We start from the raw sequence: 14,896 nt of genomic DNA on the forward strand, positions 1-14,896 counted from the left end.
GGTCTACCAAGAATTTTAAGGTGAGAATAATGATTTTTGGTTGATCGTGCGACATATGTCAAAACAGGTATTGCAGAAAGGCGTCATGGTCATTTTGTAAACTGTTTTATTAAGACATCTAAAGCATTTTAATTAATTATTGCGCCTTACCTTTGCTAAACCGGAAATTACGCAACTGCTTCGCCCGGCGTGATCAACAAACCGGAACAAACAGGTCGAATTCGATACAAATGTGCATACAAATCTCAGTACACAGAGTTCTTAGGAGATGAAAGGAGTGCGAGTAAAAAGAAAAGGGAAGCCCTACTGGACTAGACGGGCTTATGGGAAGTGTTAATGCCTGTAAATGGGATCTTATGTAGCCGCAAGATTGTGTCGCTGAGTGATTCAAATTCAATGCGTTAAGTCACAGAGCAACTGCTACTCCGGTTGTATTACTGTTAAGTCGTCTGCATTTTATTTTTTTTACCTATTGTTTTTAATTTAAGGGAGCTATTATTGTTTTTAAAGGGAGTAGCAAAGTCGCTGTTTATAACCGCGTCATGGAAATGTCTTGCACAAGAGAACATTATCAAAGGAAAAGCGGGGCGCCAAGAGTTTTGTGGTGTCTTCTAGGAGCCTGTCTGTTCTCCGCTGTTTTGGGATACCGACCGATAGTAATTGTCCATGGACTATTCGACAGCTCCACTGATTTTGTCAACCTGATACGCTTTATCAACGAGGTGAGTGTTTTTTCATGATACCGAGACGCACGAGACCTTGTTGACATCTGGTGTAGGTTGACGGGAAAACAACAAGACAGGTGTTTGTGCATAATTCTGCTTGTTTGGGGGTTCGACGATGATAGACTAATGTTGCATCCAAATAAGAACTGGCCCTCTACCTAGTTCCAAGGCTGCTTGCATAACCTTATCTTCACCTTATATCTAATACGATTTTTGAATTCACTCTGGAAATACGTAATTATATGTATAAAACACAGCCTACAATCAACATGATGAAAATATACCCAATATCTTCTGAGCTACAGACATAATGGTTCTTCTCATTTTGTCTGTCAGAACAGAACATCATGTATCATCATGGAAGACTAGGGTGGGACTAAACTGACTTGACTCAGCGCTTTCCTGTGTTGTGCGGTATTACCGGTATGAAGCGTCAGGGGTGGAAAAGCAATATTGTCTTTTGAAGCCATAAGCCCAACACAGAGATGCATAAAACTACAGGTAGCCTACTGGCCTTATAATTAAAATATTATGAAAAAGTTGATTTATTTCCACAATTCCGTCAATAATGTTAAACTTTCATGGATTGTAGATGCATTGCCCACATTAACTATTCCAATCATTAATTTGTTTATGTTTACATATTTTGGCCCTCCAGCTCCAAAAAAGCATGAATTGAGGAATACACATTATTAGAATATTGTAAGTTAATAAAATCACAATTTTCTTCTGAAAAAAAAAAGAAATCCGGGTCACATCATGATATTCTAATTATATGGCCAGTACCTGTATGCTAAATATTGTGGAAAACCTGACGGGGGGAAAGTGGGCCCTATCATCTTATTGTTCTCTATTGGCTCTTGTGTGCCTTCTAAATTGTCCTGAGCTAACCCCAACGCCCACCCGTCCCCACAAATCTTGAGAAACTCTTACCGCAGCAGCCTGTATGATAGATTGCTAATATTACATTCATTATCATTGCACTGTCCATGTGGCTTCCCTCTGGCGTTTGTGTTTATGTCTGAGTGTAACTTAGTTACTGGTTACTCATTAACCATTGTCCAAAGAAGACCAGCTGGTGCACGAGAGAGTGTGATGAGAGATAGGGCTGCTGACAGCTCTGACCAGGGACAGAGTGAGTCATATGAAAGATTCCCCCCACCCACCCACCCAATGCAAACATATTGTAATGGAGACCCAATTCTGATGGCCCCGTCTCTGGGCCTCGGACAACTAGCCTCTTTGCTTCTCCCGTCAGCTTCCCTGGTAAGAGATGTGCACTTTACACACGAGAAGCCACGCATGTATGTGCTTGGCAGACAGGAAATGAGCAGAGACAGAGAGCACAAGATTTGGCAGGTGGTTGAAAGTTGTTTGCACAGTTCATCAATTTCCTGAACAATTTCCTGAACTAAGAGCGAGTCTAAATACCATGTGAAAGTGTATGAATTGAAAGTTGAAGAACTTTAACTGAGTGTACCGCATACGTTACAGGTGAGTAACAGGTGTATAAGCTAACTAGTAGTAGTAGTAGTAGTAGTTAGCGTCTTTATTATCCTTCATGGGGGAAATTTCTTCTAGCTTCTAGTAGGTGGCGCATTGGACATGAGGACAGTCAAGACATACAACAGATCCCTCCCAACCCCCCCCCCCTTCATTGGACATTGGACATAGACAGGTGCTTAACCATCATCAATCATCAGCAGTCCCAGTCTATCCCATAGCATTCATATAGCATAGGATAAGTGCAAAATCAGCAAGGGCTAAAATCAATAAATACATGGCAGATAAAAACTACACAAGTGCAATCCCTGCTCAGGCCTGCTGAACAGGGTGCAAGATTAAGATGTACATTTTTGTTTACTCTGTTTGTTAAAAAGGCCAAATAACCTGTGGAATAAAAGAGTTCTTCATCCTGTTTTTAGTAATAGCAGGATATCTGAATCTGTTGCCCGAAGGCAGCAACTCAAAAGAATAAAACAAAGGGTGATTTTGATCCATTAAAATTGTGAATTTAACTCATGTAAGATCATGCACTGCTGTTGAAATTGCATCAGTAGGCCTAAAGGCGATGATACGCAGGTCAACCTTGTTGGCAATGTTGCTGGGCAACAACATGATTTGCTCCTAATTTTCCTATAAAATGTATTGAAAAATGTCTACTACTGATCCAAGGTCTCCTGCTAAAAGTGTTCTAGTGATAAACTGTCCAAATAAGAGCTTATAGTGTTGTCCAAAAGAGTTGCAGTTGCTCAAAATGTTGCGTAGTGTACTGCTTACCTCTATTTTATACACCTCTAATAAGGTGTAATACTCGTCATTCAATGTGTAATTTACGTTTGTCACATCGTGCACAAAATGACACTCAGGGGTTGCTATTCATCACGAGAGCAGGACAGCAGTGTGGTGAGATGGTCAGAGGGGGAGGATATAGGAGAAGATTTGTCATTTGGTCAGATCTTCCCACAACTCTACGTTTAGTGTATTGTTAGAAAAGTGACAAATCTTGTGGTGGAGGAAATTTTTTCTGCCTTTTCCACTCGGTCGACAAAGGTCTGGCACTACAGGAAAGAATGCTATAGCAATATATGCCCAGATTTAAAAAAATAAAAAATAAAAAAAACAATCCCTTACCCTACAGAGTAAGTAAAGCTATGTTTTTTGGGGAAAAGGAAACATTAAAATTTGAAAAATCATGAAGGATCATAAGACTGTGGGGATATATAGCTTAGAGTTGTGGGAGCATAGGCCACTCAAGAAGCATTGTGTAGTGCTATGGGAAAAATATTGGGCCAGTTTAAGTGTTCTGTGTGCACCCCCACTGATTGGTACAGTCATAGACCTAGGGCTTATATGGGTACATGTGCGGCTGTTGAGCACCTTCTGGTGCCTGGCTTTTATTCTTTGGTCTTGCGGAAAATGAAAGACCAGAGAATGGTCTATGTATGGCAAGCACTGAAACCTATGACCCCACAAGTTCAATACTAGCAAACAAAACTACCAGCACACAGTCATGAGCTAGCAGTTAAGGACCTGTGCCCATGCCAAAGTTTCCTCCTTCATATGGATTGACTCTGAACAAGCACACACACACACAATGCTCCACTGTCATACTGCAGAGCAGACAGCGTAGCAGAGATTCTTCAGGCATTCGAAAGGAAATGAAGTAGAGAGACAGAAAGTGAGAGCACAGGCAGACTTTTAGAAATGGTGACTGAACCACACCTTTTGTAAACTCTGTCTGTCTTTCTCCATTGTTTGTTTTTTTCTGTCTTCCTTTTGGAAGTCGCTTTTGATAACACCAGCACAAACAGGTGGGTGGAGAGAGGATGACCAATACCATCCTCCACCATTCCAAGAGACTTCGCTATTTCTTTTTTCAAAATGGAGGCAACCGCCACACTGTGACACCAGGGACTATCTGCAAAAGAATGCCAAGATGTCCCCCTCTAGTTTGCAATAGTGCCTACACACCCAGGCTATCACCCCCACCCAACTCATCTCACTTCAGCTACTTCCATGAAGTGAACTGAACATAGCTGATTGACAAGTCTAGTGAATACTCTACCCTGACCTCAGCGATGTTCCCTTTCTCTCTTTCCGAATCTCACTTGCGTTCCCCCTGTCAGTCCCACCCAGGTACCAACGTGTCGGTGATCGACCTGTTCGACAGGAGCGCCAGCCTGCAGCCGCTATGGAAACAGGTGGAGGGCTTCAAGGAGGCCATCTATCCCATAATGCAAAACGCTGACGACGGCGTCCATTTCATCTGCTACTCGCAAGGTGATGCCTCAAATGATCATTTTATATATGCATGTGCCGTTTCAGCTAGACCTATGCATTCTTAGTTTTTGGGTGTGAAATGGTTTTGCCAGTAATTTAGTATTAAAACACATATACCCATATGTCTAAGCATTACACTTGCATGTGTGTGATGGTAATTATTATCATATACTAATTAATGATGTTAGTTCTTTTGCTGCCTACAATTGGTCCAAAGTTTATACTACATACAGCTCTGGGAATAAATAAGGCACCACTTCAAAATGAAATTAAAATCAAATTGAAATTCAAGTTTCTCTGATTATTCTACTTATTATAGGAATGAGCTGGTGTAAGACATTTTATTATTAATAATAATAATAATAATATAATAATAATAATAATAACATTTTTGTTTCATTCTATAAACAATTAACAACTTATTTTTCCTGGCCATGACCGATCAGGAAATGACCTTGAGTCGGAATCATACCCGGGTCCCCAGTGTAATTGTACGGTACCTTAGCCCATTGAGCCATGGCACCCCAATACATTGACATTGAATGAAATTGATTTCGTTGCGTTTCCTCTGTCCCTAAGGCGGGCTGATCTGTCGGGGCATTCTGTCCACGCTACCTGACCACAATGTGCAGACCTTCATCTCCCTCTCCTCCCCTCAGATGGGTCAGTATGGAGGTAAGTCTTTGCTGTTGCGTTTACTTTTTTTCTGGGGCCAAAACACACACACACACACACACACACACACACACACACACACACACACACACACACACACAAGGTCTTTTTTGGGGTGGGGGTTGTTTTATTTCCCCAGCGGATCATAAATACTGTACCGTCTTTAATGTCTCTGGATTTATTTCCATGCACCAAACGTGGCCGCAGGTGGCAAGTTCACTCACTCATTCACTTCACTCACTGTTCACTCACTCTTTTGACTAAGATGACCTGTATGAATGAGAATATTTACAAGCTTGTTTTATTTCTGCTCCACAGACACAGATTACTTGTCTTGGGTCTTCCCCAAGTTCGTGAAGACGGAAGTGTACCACCTGTGCTACACGGCCTGGGGCCAGACGATATCCATCTGCAACTACTGGAACGGTGAGGACTGGAGCATGCTGGGAAGAACCCTGTTCTGGTGCCGGGGTGGGGTGGGGGTGTGTGTGGAGGGTTAGCCTGGCTATTGCCATTTGGTCTGGCCTATGTGCGTCGTCCGAGGGAGATGCTAAGGTCGTGCCTGGCTCGCATTCATGAAATGTGTTGGTTCCAAAGCGATAGTCCACAGAAGCAAAGAGTGGACCTTATGCACCGGTCACTAGACCTTCCTCAGTGCAAAAAGTAAGGTCTGGCAACACTGAGGAAGGTCTGGTGACCAAAAACGTTTTGCACTTGTATATGTGTAAAGCAATAAACTAATTAGTGCATCGGCTACTGGTATGCGAGTTCCACTCTTTACTTCTGTAGTTTATATCTTTGGAACCAACGCACTTACGCACCCATAAGGACTGGAGGCACTGGCACGACACCCCCTCTGTCTTTTGTATGAACATGAGCTAGACATACCATTTGTATGACCCTCTGAGAATTGAGTTGACACTTGTAAACTTATGAGCAGCACCCACTGTAACTGCAACCAATATACCAGTATGCTATAGGTATACTGGTTGAAGCTTCTGTACAATCAGTATGACCACCAGCTCCTTCACTCCCCATCTAACTGGACTGGTGCGTCTTTGCCTTAAACACGCCCCATTGAGACATTGGAAATACTCTCAGTTAGTACGGCCAGATCCAGGCTAGGGAAGAGTATCTCCTCATTAGTTTGGCACGGGTCATGTCTGAAAATGTAACTTGAGTCGTATTGACTTGTTGGATACATGTCTGATGCACTGTTTTGTGATTGAGCCAGCATTTCTGATTGAGGCATGGGATCAGTTGTGCAGTCTTAAATTACCATGGGAAGTTTGTAAACCTCCACCCCGAGTGTGCACCCACACACACACTAAAATATAAATGCGCTCTCTCTCTCTCTCGCTCTCTCTTGCTCTCTCTGTCTCTCTTGTACATTTAATTTTCCTGGAAATCAATGGAAAATTAAAATATAAAATAATATCTGCATTTCATGTCGTGCCTTTGTCTGATGCTCTGAGAGCACTTTCGATGCTCGGTTGTATTTTGTAACGGCTTGTTCTGTAAATCTACACCCATAGCTCTGTTTCTGTTTACATGTTGAGGAACTACAACACCCTCAGTGGAAATGTTTAAGAAAAACCTTAGTCTTTGTTGTCTGTCTCACTCTGTTTGACCATGCTGCTTTGTATCATCACAAAAACATATGTCTCCTATTGTCATGTAATACATTCACATCAATGACTGCCTGAAGTGTTTTAATTGTGTATGTAAACTGATGTGTGTTTGCCTGTTTCGGTTTATTCACAAGTACATAAGTATGTATATGATTTGTACCATTATAATAAGTTAGTCTCCCATTATTATATATGGGTGTGGAAAAATCGTAAAAATCTGAAATGGATATTGTGAATGTAAATTGATGTTTGCCTCATTTAGTTTATTCACGGACGCATTTGTGTTTCCTTATAGACCCTCATCACAGAGACATCTACTTAAACAGTAGTGATTACCTGGCGATACTGAACAACGAGAGAGAAAACCCCAACGCTACTGGTATGTGGTGTGTGTGTGCGTGCCTGTGCATGAGTGTGTGTCTGTGCGCACGAGTATGAGCTTGTACAGTCTACTCTACCCGTCTTAATAAGATATGGCTGTTTTATAAGTGTTGCGAAAATGTATTGTTATCGCGATATCACGGCTTGCAATACACGTATAGCAAAAGTTGGTTAAATTACAATACCTAGTTTTAACATTTTAATGACCGCAAATTTGGTGAAAAGATTAAAAAGGGTATTGAAAAGGTTGTCAATTGTGTATACATTAAATATCCCGAGCAATATCGATATCGCGATATACAGTCATGTTATCGTGTATCGCGTATTTTTCTAATATCGTGCAGCCCTAACATGGATGCATGCATGCCAAGTCATGGTTGAAGCACATAAATAAAAAAGAGGGAGCATTAATATTTAATCTCCTTGTGCAACAGGTTTTTTTGGGCCACCTGTGTTCATGCTGCTAATTCAGGCATGCTGCTAATTCAGGCCCATTATAACTTCCCATTTCTTATCAATGTGCCATCCTATTACAGCGGAGAAATTACTTACTGCTTTTCTCCATGTGTCCATCGGCGTTGTGTCCATCCTATAGCATGCAGAACCAAGCTCTTGTTTGTTTAACTATGTGCCCATATCAGACATATTGTGCAAGTCTATGGATCCAGCTCAATAGATAACCTCCTGTCCTCTCCCTTTACTCATTGACAATAGACATTTTATTCATTGTCTCGCAAAAGCACAATTCAGACGTCATGTTCTCATTTACAGTCGGGATCTTGACAGTGAGAAAGTCCCCCAAAGGTTGTTGTGCCTAGGCTGACAGCAGGGAAACTGTATTGTTCTCTCCTCGGAGGCGGGGTGTCAGCAAAGCACAAGGCCGCAAGCAAAAGGAGAGAGGAAGGGTGGTTGGATATTGAGATGGACACTATGATGGCCATCCTATAGAATGCAGAAATGACTTCCGGTTTGTTCATCTATTTGTCCATCCAATAGAGTGGAGAAACAACTTCCTGCGCATCAAAAAGCTGGTGCTGATTGGTGGACCAGATGATGGCGTCATCACTCCTTGGGAGTCAAGGTGAGGCTCTGCTTTTACTTTACATCATACACTTCACTGTAAATTGCACATACAGTCTATTTTTTTGTAAGTAGACCTGTACAGCCAAAATGTTTACCGTTCAGCTTTACCAAACAATCTGTTTTTATATATGTATGTTTGTTTGTGTGTTATGTACTGATTCCTCTAGTCTAGTGCATCTCTTGGCTGTTTCAAATGACACCTGTATTTTGTATAGTGACTAAGATTTGTAGTGCATGAAGTTTGGCAGATGCTACCCTGAGTGAACTGGGTACAAGCCAAGGACATTTCCACTGCAACCAGCAACATGTGTCCTTTTAAGTTAATTTGGCCCTGCCTAATTTCTACCATCCGTGACGTTTTTTCTTGTTGAACAGGCTACTGTTTTCCAGTCCGCAATTGTAAAATGAATCATTTTATGAGCAATTGTAAAATTAATCATTTTATGAGTCCAGACACCACTGTGTTTATGATTAGGTTCTGTCCTTGTTTTCACGTGTCTGTGTTTTATTGGTTTCTCCTCACACAGCCAATTTGGATTTTACAACGAGAATGAAACTGTTGTGGAAATGAAGAACCAGGAGGTATGTTGTACGTTTTGCACTTGTCCTGTGAGGACTTACTCTTTACCTCAGCTGAGGAGGAAGTGTCTTTGCCTGTGTTTGTTTGTCTGTATTTCTTCCTCTTTTCAAGATGCATACCGTACCTGACATTTTGTAGCCTGTTAATGCACGCCGTACCTCCTGCGGCACGCTGTAATAGACATTGAAAGTTAACTACTATAGTACTACACTACTATGACAGTGCACGGGGCCTTTAGTTATACATTACGACTTGGTCATTGCCATTCTGGTAACAGCTAATTTATAATGCCGTGTCTTAAGGGGTTAAACATTTGGTCTACTGATAATACACCGCATTCCACATTATTACGCAAATTACATTTTTCGCTGTTTCCCCAAATAATCAATAGAAATGACAGTCGTCATAATTTTCAAGTCATCAGCCATTAGAGTACAATTAAAAAGTTTTTGAACGAACCTTCCAATAATAACAGTATTTTTTTAAATAATAAAAAAGTTTACATGCCCAAAAGGGCTCTGTTCCAAATTATTACTCAAAACAGTTTTGTAGTGTTGTAACCCAAATTTCTTTCTTTTTTCCCATTTACATCAAAACAGTTGGCATTTGGTACCTTCTAAATTACATTTCAATGTTCAAAACTTGGTTATAAGCTGTAATTGTAATGCTGCATTTAACGTTGAAGTCAATGACAGGGCATTACATGGGAGTTATGGAAGCCCAGATATCCTTGATGCTTTGCTCTTAGCTGTTTCTGTTTGTTTGGTCTGGTGACCCACACTTCACTCTTCAATATACCCGTAGATTTCCATGCCACGTTTAGGTGCTTTGGTGGTATCGACTTTCTAACTCGCATAACATCTAACTCGCATAACATCCCATTCATTTTCAATGGGGTTTTATGTCTGGCGAGTTAGAATGTCTGTTAAATGCAGCATTACATTTACAGCTTATAGCCAAGTTTTGAACATTGAAATGTAATTTAGAAGGTACCAAATGCCAACTGTTTTAATGTAAATGGGAAAAAAAGAAAGAAATTTGGATTACAACACTACAAAACTGTTTTGCGTATTAATTTGGAACAGAGCACTTTTGGGCATTTTCAGTTTTTTATTATTTTAAAAAATATCATTATCATTGGAAGGTTAGTTCAAAAACTTTTTAATTGTACTCTAATGACTGATGACTTGAAAATTACGACGACTGTCATTTCTATTGATTATTTGGGAAAACAGTGAAAAATGTCATTTGCGTACGGTAATAATGTGGAATGTGGTGTATGTTTTGCTCTCACCATCTACGGCACTCTGACCTTTTACTCCCCCTCCTTTCTTCTAGTGTGTGTGTGTCTCTGTCTGTCTCTCTGTCTGTTTGTTTGTTTGTCCGCCCACCATGTGTGATTTGTCTGCAGGAGCTGCCTAACACATACATTTGTATACTTCAGTACACATGCATACATACACAAACTCATGTACATGTAGCACTGGGGGCATTGTGATTGATTGTGCTTGTTGTACTTGTATTGGATTTAACCTGCTCTTCCTCCTGTTTTGGTATGGTTTGGTTTGGTTTAGTTTGGTTTATTTATTGACAATGGGTATCCAAGATATTACATGTAAAAGCGTAAAATACTTATTTCCATCATGGTGGTCCCTGATAGAAGAAATACGAACACATGCAACAGAATGTTTCCTCTCTCTAAGTCTCTCTCCACGTGAAAATGTCATCATCATATTAATTAATCATAATATCCTTTTGCCCCCCTCCAGGTGTACCTGAGGGACACGTTTGGCCTGAAGACGCTGCAGGCTCGTGGGGACATGGTGCTGTGTGCCCTGGCCGGTGTAGAGCACGTCAAGTGGCACTCAAACCAAACTGTCTTCACCACCTGCATGGAGAAGTGGCTCACATAAGGCCCTTCCCTCACATAAGGCCCTTCTCATCGTCCGCCATTTTGGGTGCTCACTGCTCACCCAAAGCCCTTCCCTCCCGTCCATCCACAGACGTTCTGCAACTTGGTTTGGGTACCGTGGGTACCGTAGGCCCTTCCCTTTCCTTATTGTCCGCCATTTTGGGTGCTCACCCAAAGCCCTTCCCTCCGCAGCTGTCCTCCATCTTGGTTTTGGTACCATGGGTAATATTCGAAATGGTCACTCGCTCATTCACTGTGTTATAGTCTGAGGGGTCAGAGTAAAAGTAGAAGTAAAAACGTGCGAAAGTTTCCTTCCAGCAGTGGTGATGTCACCAATTAACTGGTCTGCAATTACTGTAGACTGCAGTACCTGTATTGTGATCAGCTGATTCTGCGCTGGTTGTGTCACATTTCTTGCAGTTTTTTTCAAGGTTTTAGTTTTTTTCAGTAACAATACAATCAGTCTAGTAAGTACAAAGGAGTAACTGGTGTAACAACTATGTAATATCATGTCACTGGTGGTGTACTTGGACCATGAATTTACTTCTACTTTTACTTTCGACATCTCTGACTGTAGTGCAATTACACAGAGTAGAAAACAGTGTGACAGACACTCCATACTGTGCACTATGTAGTGAGTGAATGAGGGAGCATTTCGGACAGCGCCATGGATCCAACCCAATCCACTCCACAAACAAACAAAACAAACCGTCCGTCCACTCAAATCATTTACCCACCGACTCACTCACCTACTCTACTGTACCTGTGCCTTTTCCTACAGAGAGTGAGATGCACACAGTCAATGCAAGTCAACACCAGACAAGCCAACGTTGGTATCTTTTTCAGACGTGTTTCACACATACAAAAACGATATACTATATTTTCATGTGGTTTTATCACAGTTCAGAGGACTACGCGAAACGCGTGTCCTCACCCTCTGCGTGGAAAATGCTCATTAGTCAACTGCGATGGTTCTTACAGTTCGCTCGGCACACGGAAACACTCAACATACATCTTTTTGTACCATTTGTCAATGTGTGCCTAGAGTGCAAATCTCATACTGTATGTTATGTATGAGACTTCGTCCATTGGTAAATTATTGTGCCTGAGAACATTTGCTGCCCCACTGCAAAGTGTAACAGTTTGGGTCATTTAAGGGAATTCAGTCAATGCAAGATTATATCATGTTCATTTGCATATTTAATTATGTTGTTTTATGTCCTATGTGACGATGTTTTCATTTTGTAGAGGAGACCTATAGTACCTAGTAGAAATCATGCCTTAAGTGTTTGTTTAGTCCATTGTATCAGAAGTGCTTCACTACATGTGATCATCCCTTGGTAACCACCTCTTGCATCACTGAAGTGAGGATGTTGATCAATTAAGGAGATTGATTATATGTAACTTGTAGAACATAGAACCAACTTTAAAAACAGCAAAAAACTGACACCTGTTTAAAGGGCAACGTTTTTCATGTTGGTTCTCTTGTTTACCTTTTTTGCAGTGTATTATACCAGGTAAATAAGCAGTTTGTTTGTTTGTGAATGTTACATCTACAGACAAGCCAACACATTGAATATCCAAATATTTCACCTCTCCAAACGTCCCCCTGCCCATCCATAAAATCTGATGCCCTAAAGACACATTATTACTGTGTAAGAGAGAAGAAAGGGAAAGGGAACAAAGGAAAGGAGGGGGAAAGTGTACTTCGGAAGAGAAGGGCAATGCTAGACTGGCATTTACCTATCTAAGTGTATTGCATCCTTTATTTTCCATGTTATTATGACATACCTCTCATCCAGCTCAGACAAATCTCAGGCGAGGATTAGACATCTTTTTTTGCATAAATGAGGCTCCTAAGATGAAAACGGGCTGTTTTTATTTTTCTGACAGTAGATGTATCAATGTTCATAATTGTGCGTGTGCGTGTGCGTGTGCGTGTGTGTGTGATGAGAGAGACAGGTGAGGGACTGTAAAGTTAGTTTGTACTTGCACAATGTGGTTTAAAGGGTAAATGGCTATGGAACATTATCCTTTAGGATGGCAAGAGAGAACCTTCTAGTGTAAATAGTTTGGTGGATAATGGCAGTATTGTAGTTTTTAATGACCTTGTACATAATGCTTGTTTGTTTTTTTTCCCTTGCATTTGAAAAAGGTAAATGGATTTTAACCAAACTAAAAGGAATGTGGGAAAATAATTTCCTAATTATCGACTTTCAGTGTCTGTCTTGTTATAGCATCTTGTATTTTGTTTAATTTGAAAAAAAGGGATTTTCTCTGTTGCAAAACACAGGTCAAAATGTTATTCATTTTTTTCCCCAGTAGTATTGACCTGAGACACCACCACTTAGCCAACACATCTAAACATTCTACCTTTGTCTTTTCTTAATGTCAAGCCATTTTTATCATGTCTTCTATGTCATCTTTTTATGTCATCTTTCTGACATCACATTGCATATAATATAATATTTCAGTGAGGGTCAGAGTTTTACTCACATTGTGAACAGAATCTGTTGGAAGAAGTTTAAAGGTCATAAGGGCAATGTTGATGGTCAATCATAACGGGTTCCACAAATATCAGCGTGATAAGTACATATACAATGTCAAGGCTCAGAATGGTTAATGCTATGGTTATCTGACTTCAATTAACTCTGTTCTTACAAGGAAATATCTGTGTTCACTTATCTTTTGAACAAAGCATTTTTTAAAATTGGTGAAGTTTCAAGATTTTATGATATCTGAAATGGAAACCTTTAAGAAGCTGTTTGACATAAGGTGGCTTCTTTCCACCTAGTGATTGGTTATCAATGTGAGCAGAGCAACAAAAAAAATGCACGCTTTCTTTCTGCAGTGTATCATGACAGTTTTTTTTTTCCTGTTCTCTTTTCTATATGAAATACAAATTGTACCAATGTGCTTTACACTTTCTAAGTAGACATATTTGTCCTTAACGTTTATATATTTTAAAGTGAGTAATTGTTGCCCTTGGAATGTTGTTGAACTTTGTCTGCTCTGCTACATTAAATGGCAGTTTTAAAATTGATCTGGTCATTCTGTTTGTGTGAATGAATTGAAATGTATTTCAAAATGGGTTCAGTAAGGCCTTTTCAAAATGACACAGTTCTGGAAATGACAATTGTGCGAGTAAAACGAACCCTGAAGGGTTCCCTGTGCGCACCTGAAACTTTCTTGTTGGAGAATGTTTCTGGTGCACACCTGAATCTTTCTTTACTAGCCTACGTAAAAAAACAAGGAATATGTAAAAGTATAAAAGATAAAATGTTCTCAGTCTGCGGTTGAAATGAACAAGACCCATCTAAAAATAAGCATAGGCCTTCTATGTAATTCATATGGATATGGGTTGGAGGGGGAAATAAATCTGTCCATTGCATTATAGGCCTATTTGAAGATCAAATTACATGATTCCATCTTTCTTGGCATCTGCACTTAACATGTTCTTTTTACCTCCGCCAAGGAGATATGTTTTCGGTCGAGTTGGTTTGTCTGTCTTTGTTGTCTGTCAGCAGGATAACTCAAAAACTTATGAACGGATTTGGATTAAATTTTGTGAGTTGTTGGAATTGATGAAAGAAACAAGTGATTACATTTTGGTGGTGATCCAGATCACAATCTGGATCCAGGATTTTTTTAAAGATTCTTCACCACTGCTGGATAAGGGGCATTTTGACATTCCAGTTTTTAATAAAATAAAAAAGAGGGCAGAACGACTTGGGAGGAGGCGTGTGTAACCACATGTATAGATAGGGGTGTAAATAATCTAATGTTTTGTCAAACCGCTTCCTTGGCGGAGGTCTGCACTCTCTGAGTGCATTTCTAGTTTCTGATGTGGCCTCGGGCCCAGGGACTGGCAGGGAGAGCTCTGTCGGGCCCACAGCCGGTTTACGAAACCCTCTCTGGTCGGGCCCAGAGCCATCTAATAACAGAGTTACGCCACTCCCATAGACCTCTATGGACCAATCTTTCCACAGCAATGGCGGCTCTCATGGAGCCTCACGGAGAGTTAACATGGAAATCCCCATTGACTTTAGTTCTATTAGAAGTTACTTAGTTCCAGGAGGTGGCGGTATAACACAGAAAATGTGGTAAAGGTCATGTAATTTGTTTG

The 14,896-nt window shown here is 40.5% G+C and overlaps 1 protein-coding gene across 1 annotated transcript; it reads left to right on the top strand.

The window, feature by feature from the left end:
* The first annotated feature begins 37 nt into the window (after positions 1 to 37).
* ppt2b (palmitoyl-protein thioesterase 2b) lies at positions 38 to 13,813 on the top strand. Its single transcript, XM_063185602.1, has 8 exons — positions 38 to 722; positions 4,355 to 4,508; positions 5,088 to 5,183; positions 5,502 to 5,609; positions 7,110 to 7,193; positions 8,192 to 8,276; positions 8,806 to 8,860; positions 10,628 to 13,813. Exons 1-8 carry the CDS (start codon positions 543 to 545, stop codon positions 10,769 to 10,771), a joined length of 906 nt encoding a protein of 301 aa, XP_063041672.1. The 5' UTR covers positions 38 to 542; the 3' UTR covers positions 10,772 to 13,813.
* The last annotated feature ends 1,083 nt before the right edge of the window (positions 13,814 to 14,896 follow it).

This window comes from Engraulis encrasicolus, chromosome 20 (genome assembly GCF_034702125.1).
Source record: "Engraulis encrasicolus isolate BLACKSEA-1 chromosome 20, IST_EnEncr_1.0, whole genome shotgun sequence".
In the NCBI taxonomy this organism is placed as follows: Eukaryota; Metazoa; Chordata; class Actinopteri; order Clupeiformes; family Engraulidae; genus Engraulis; species Engraulis encrasicolus.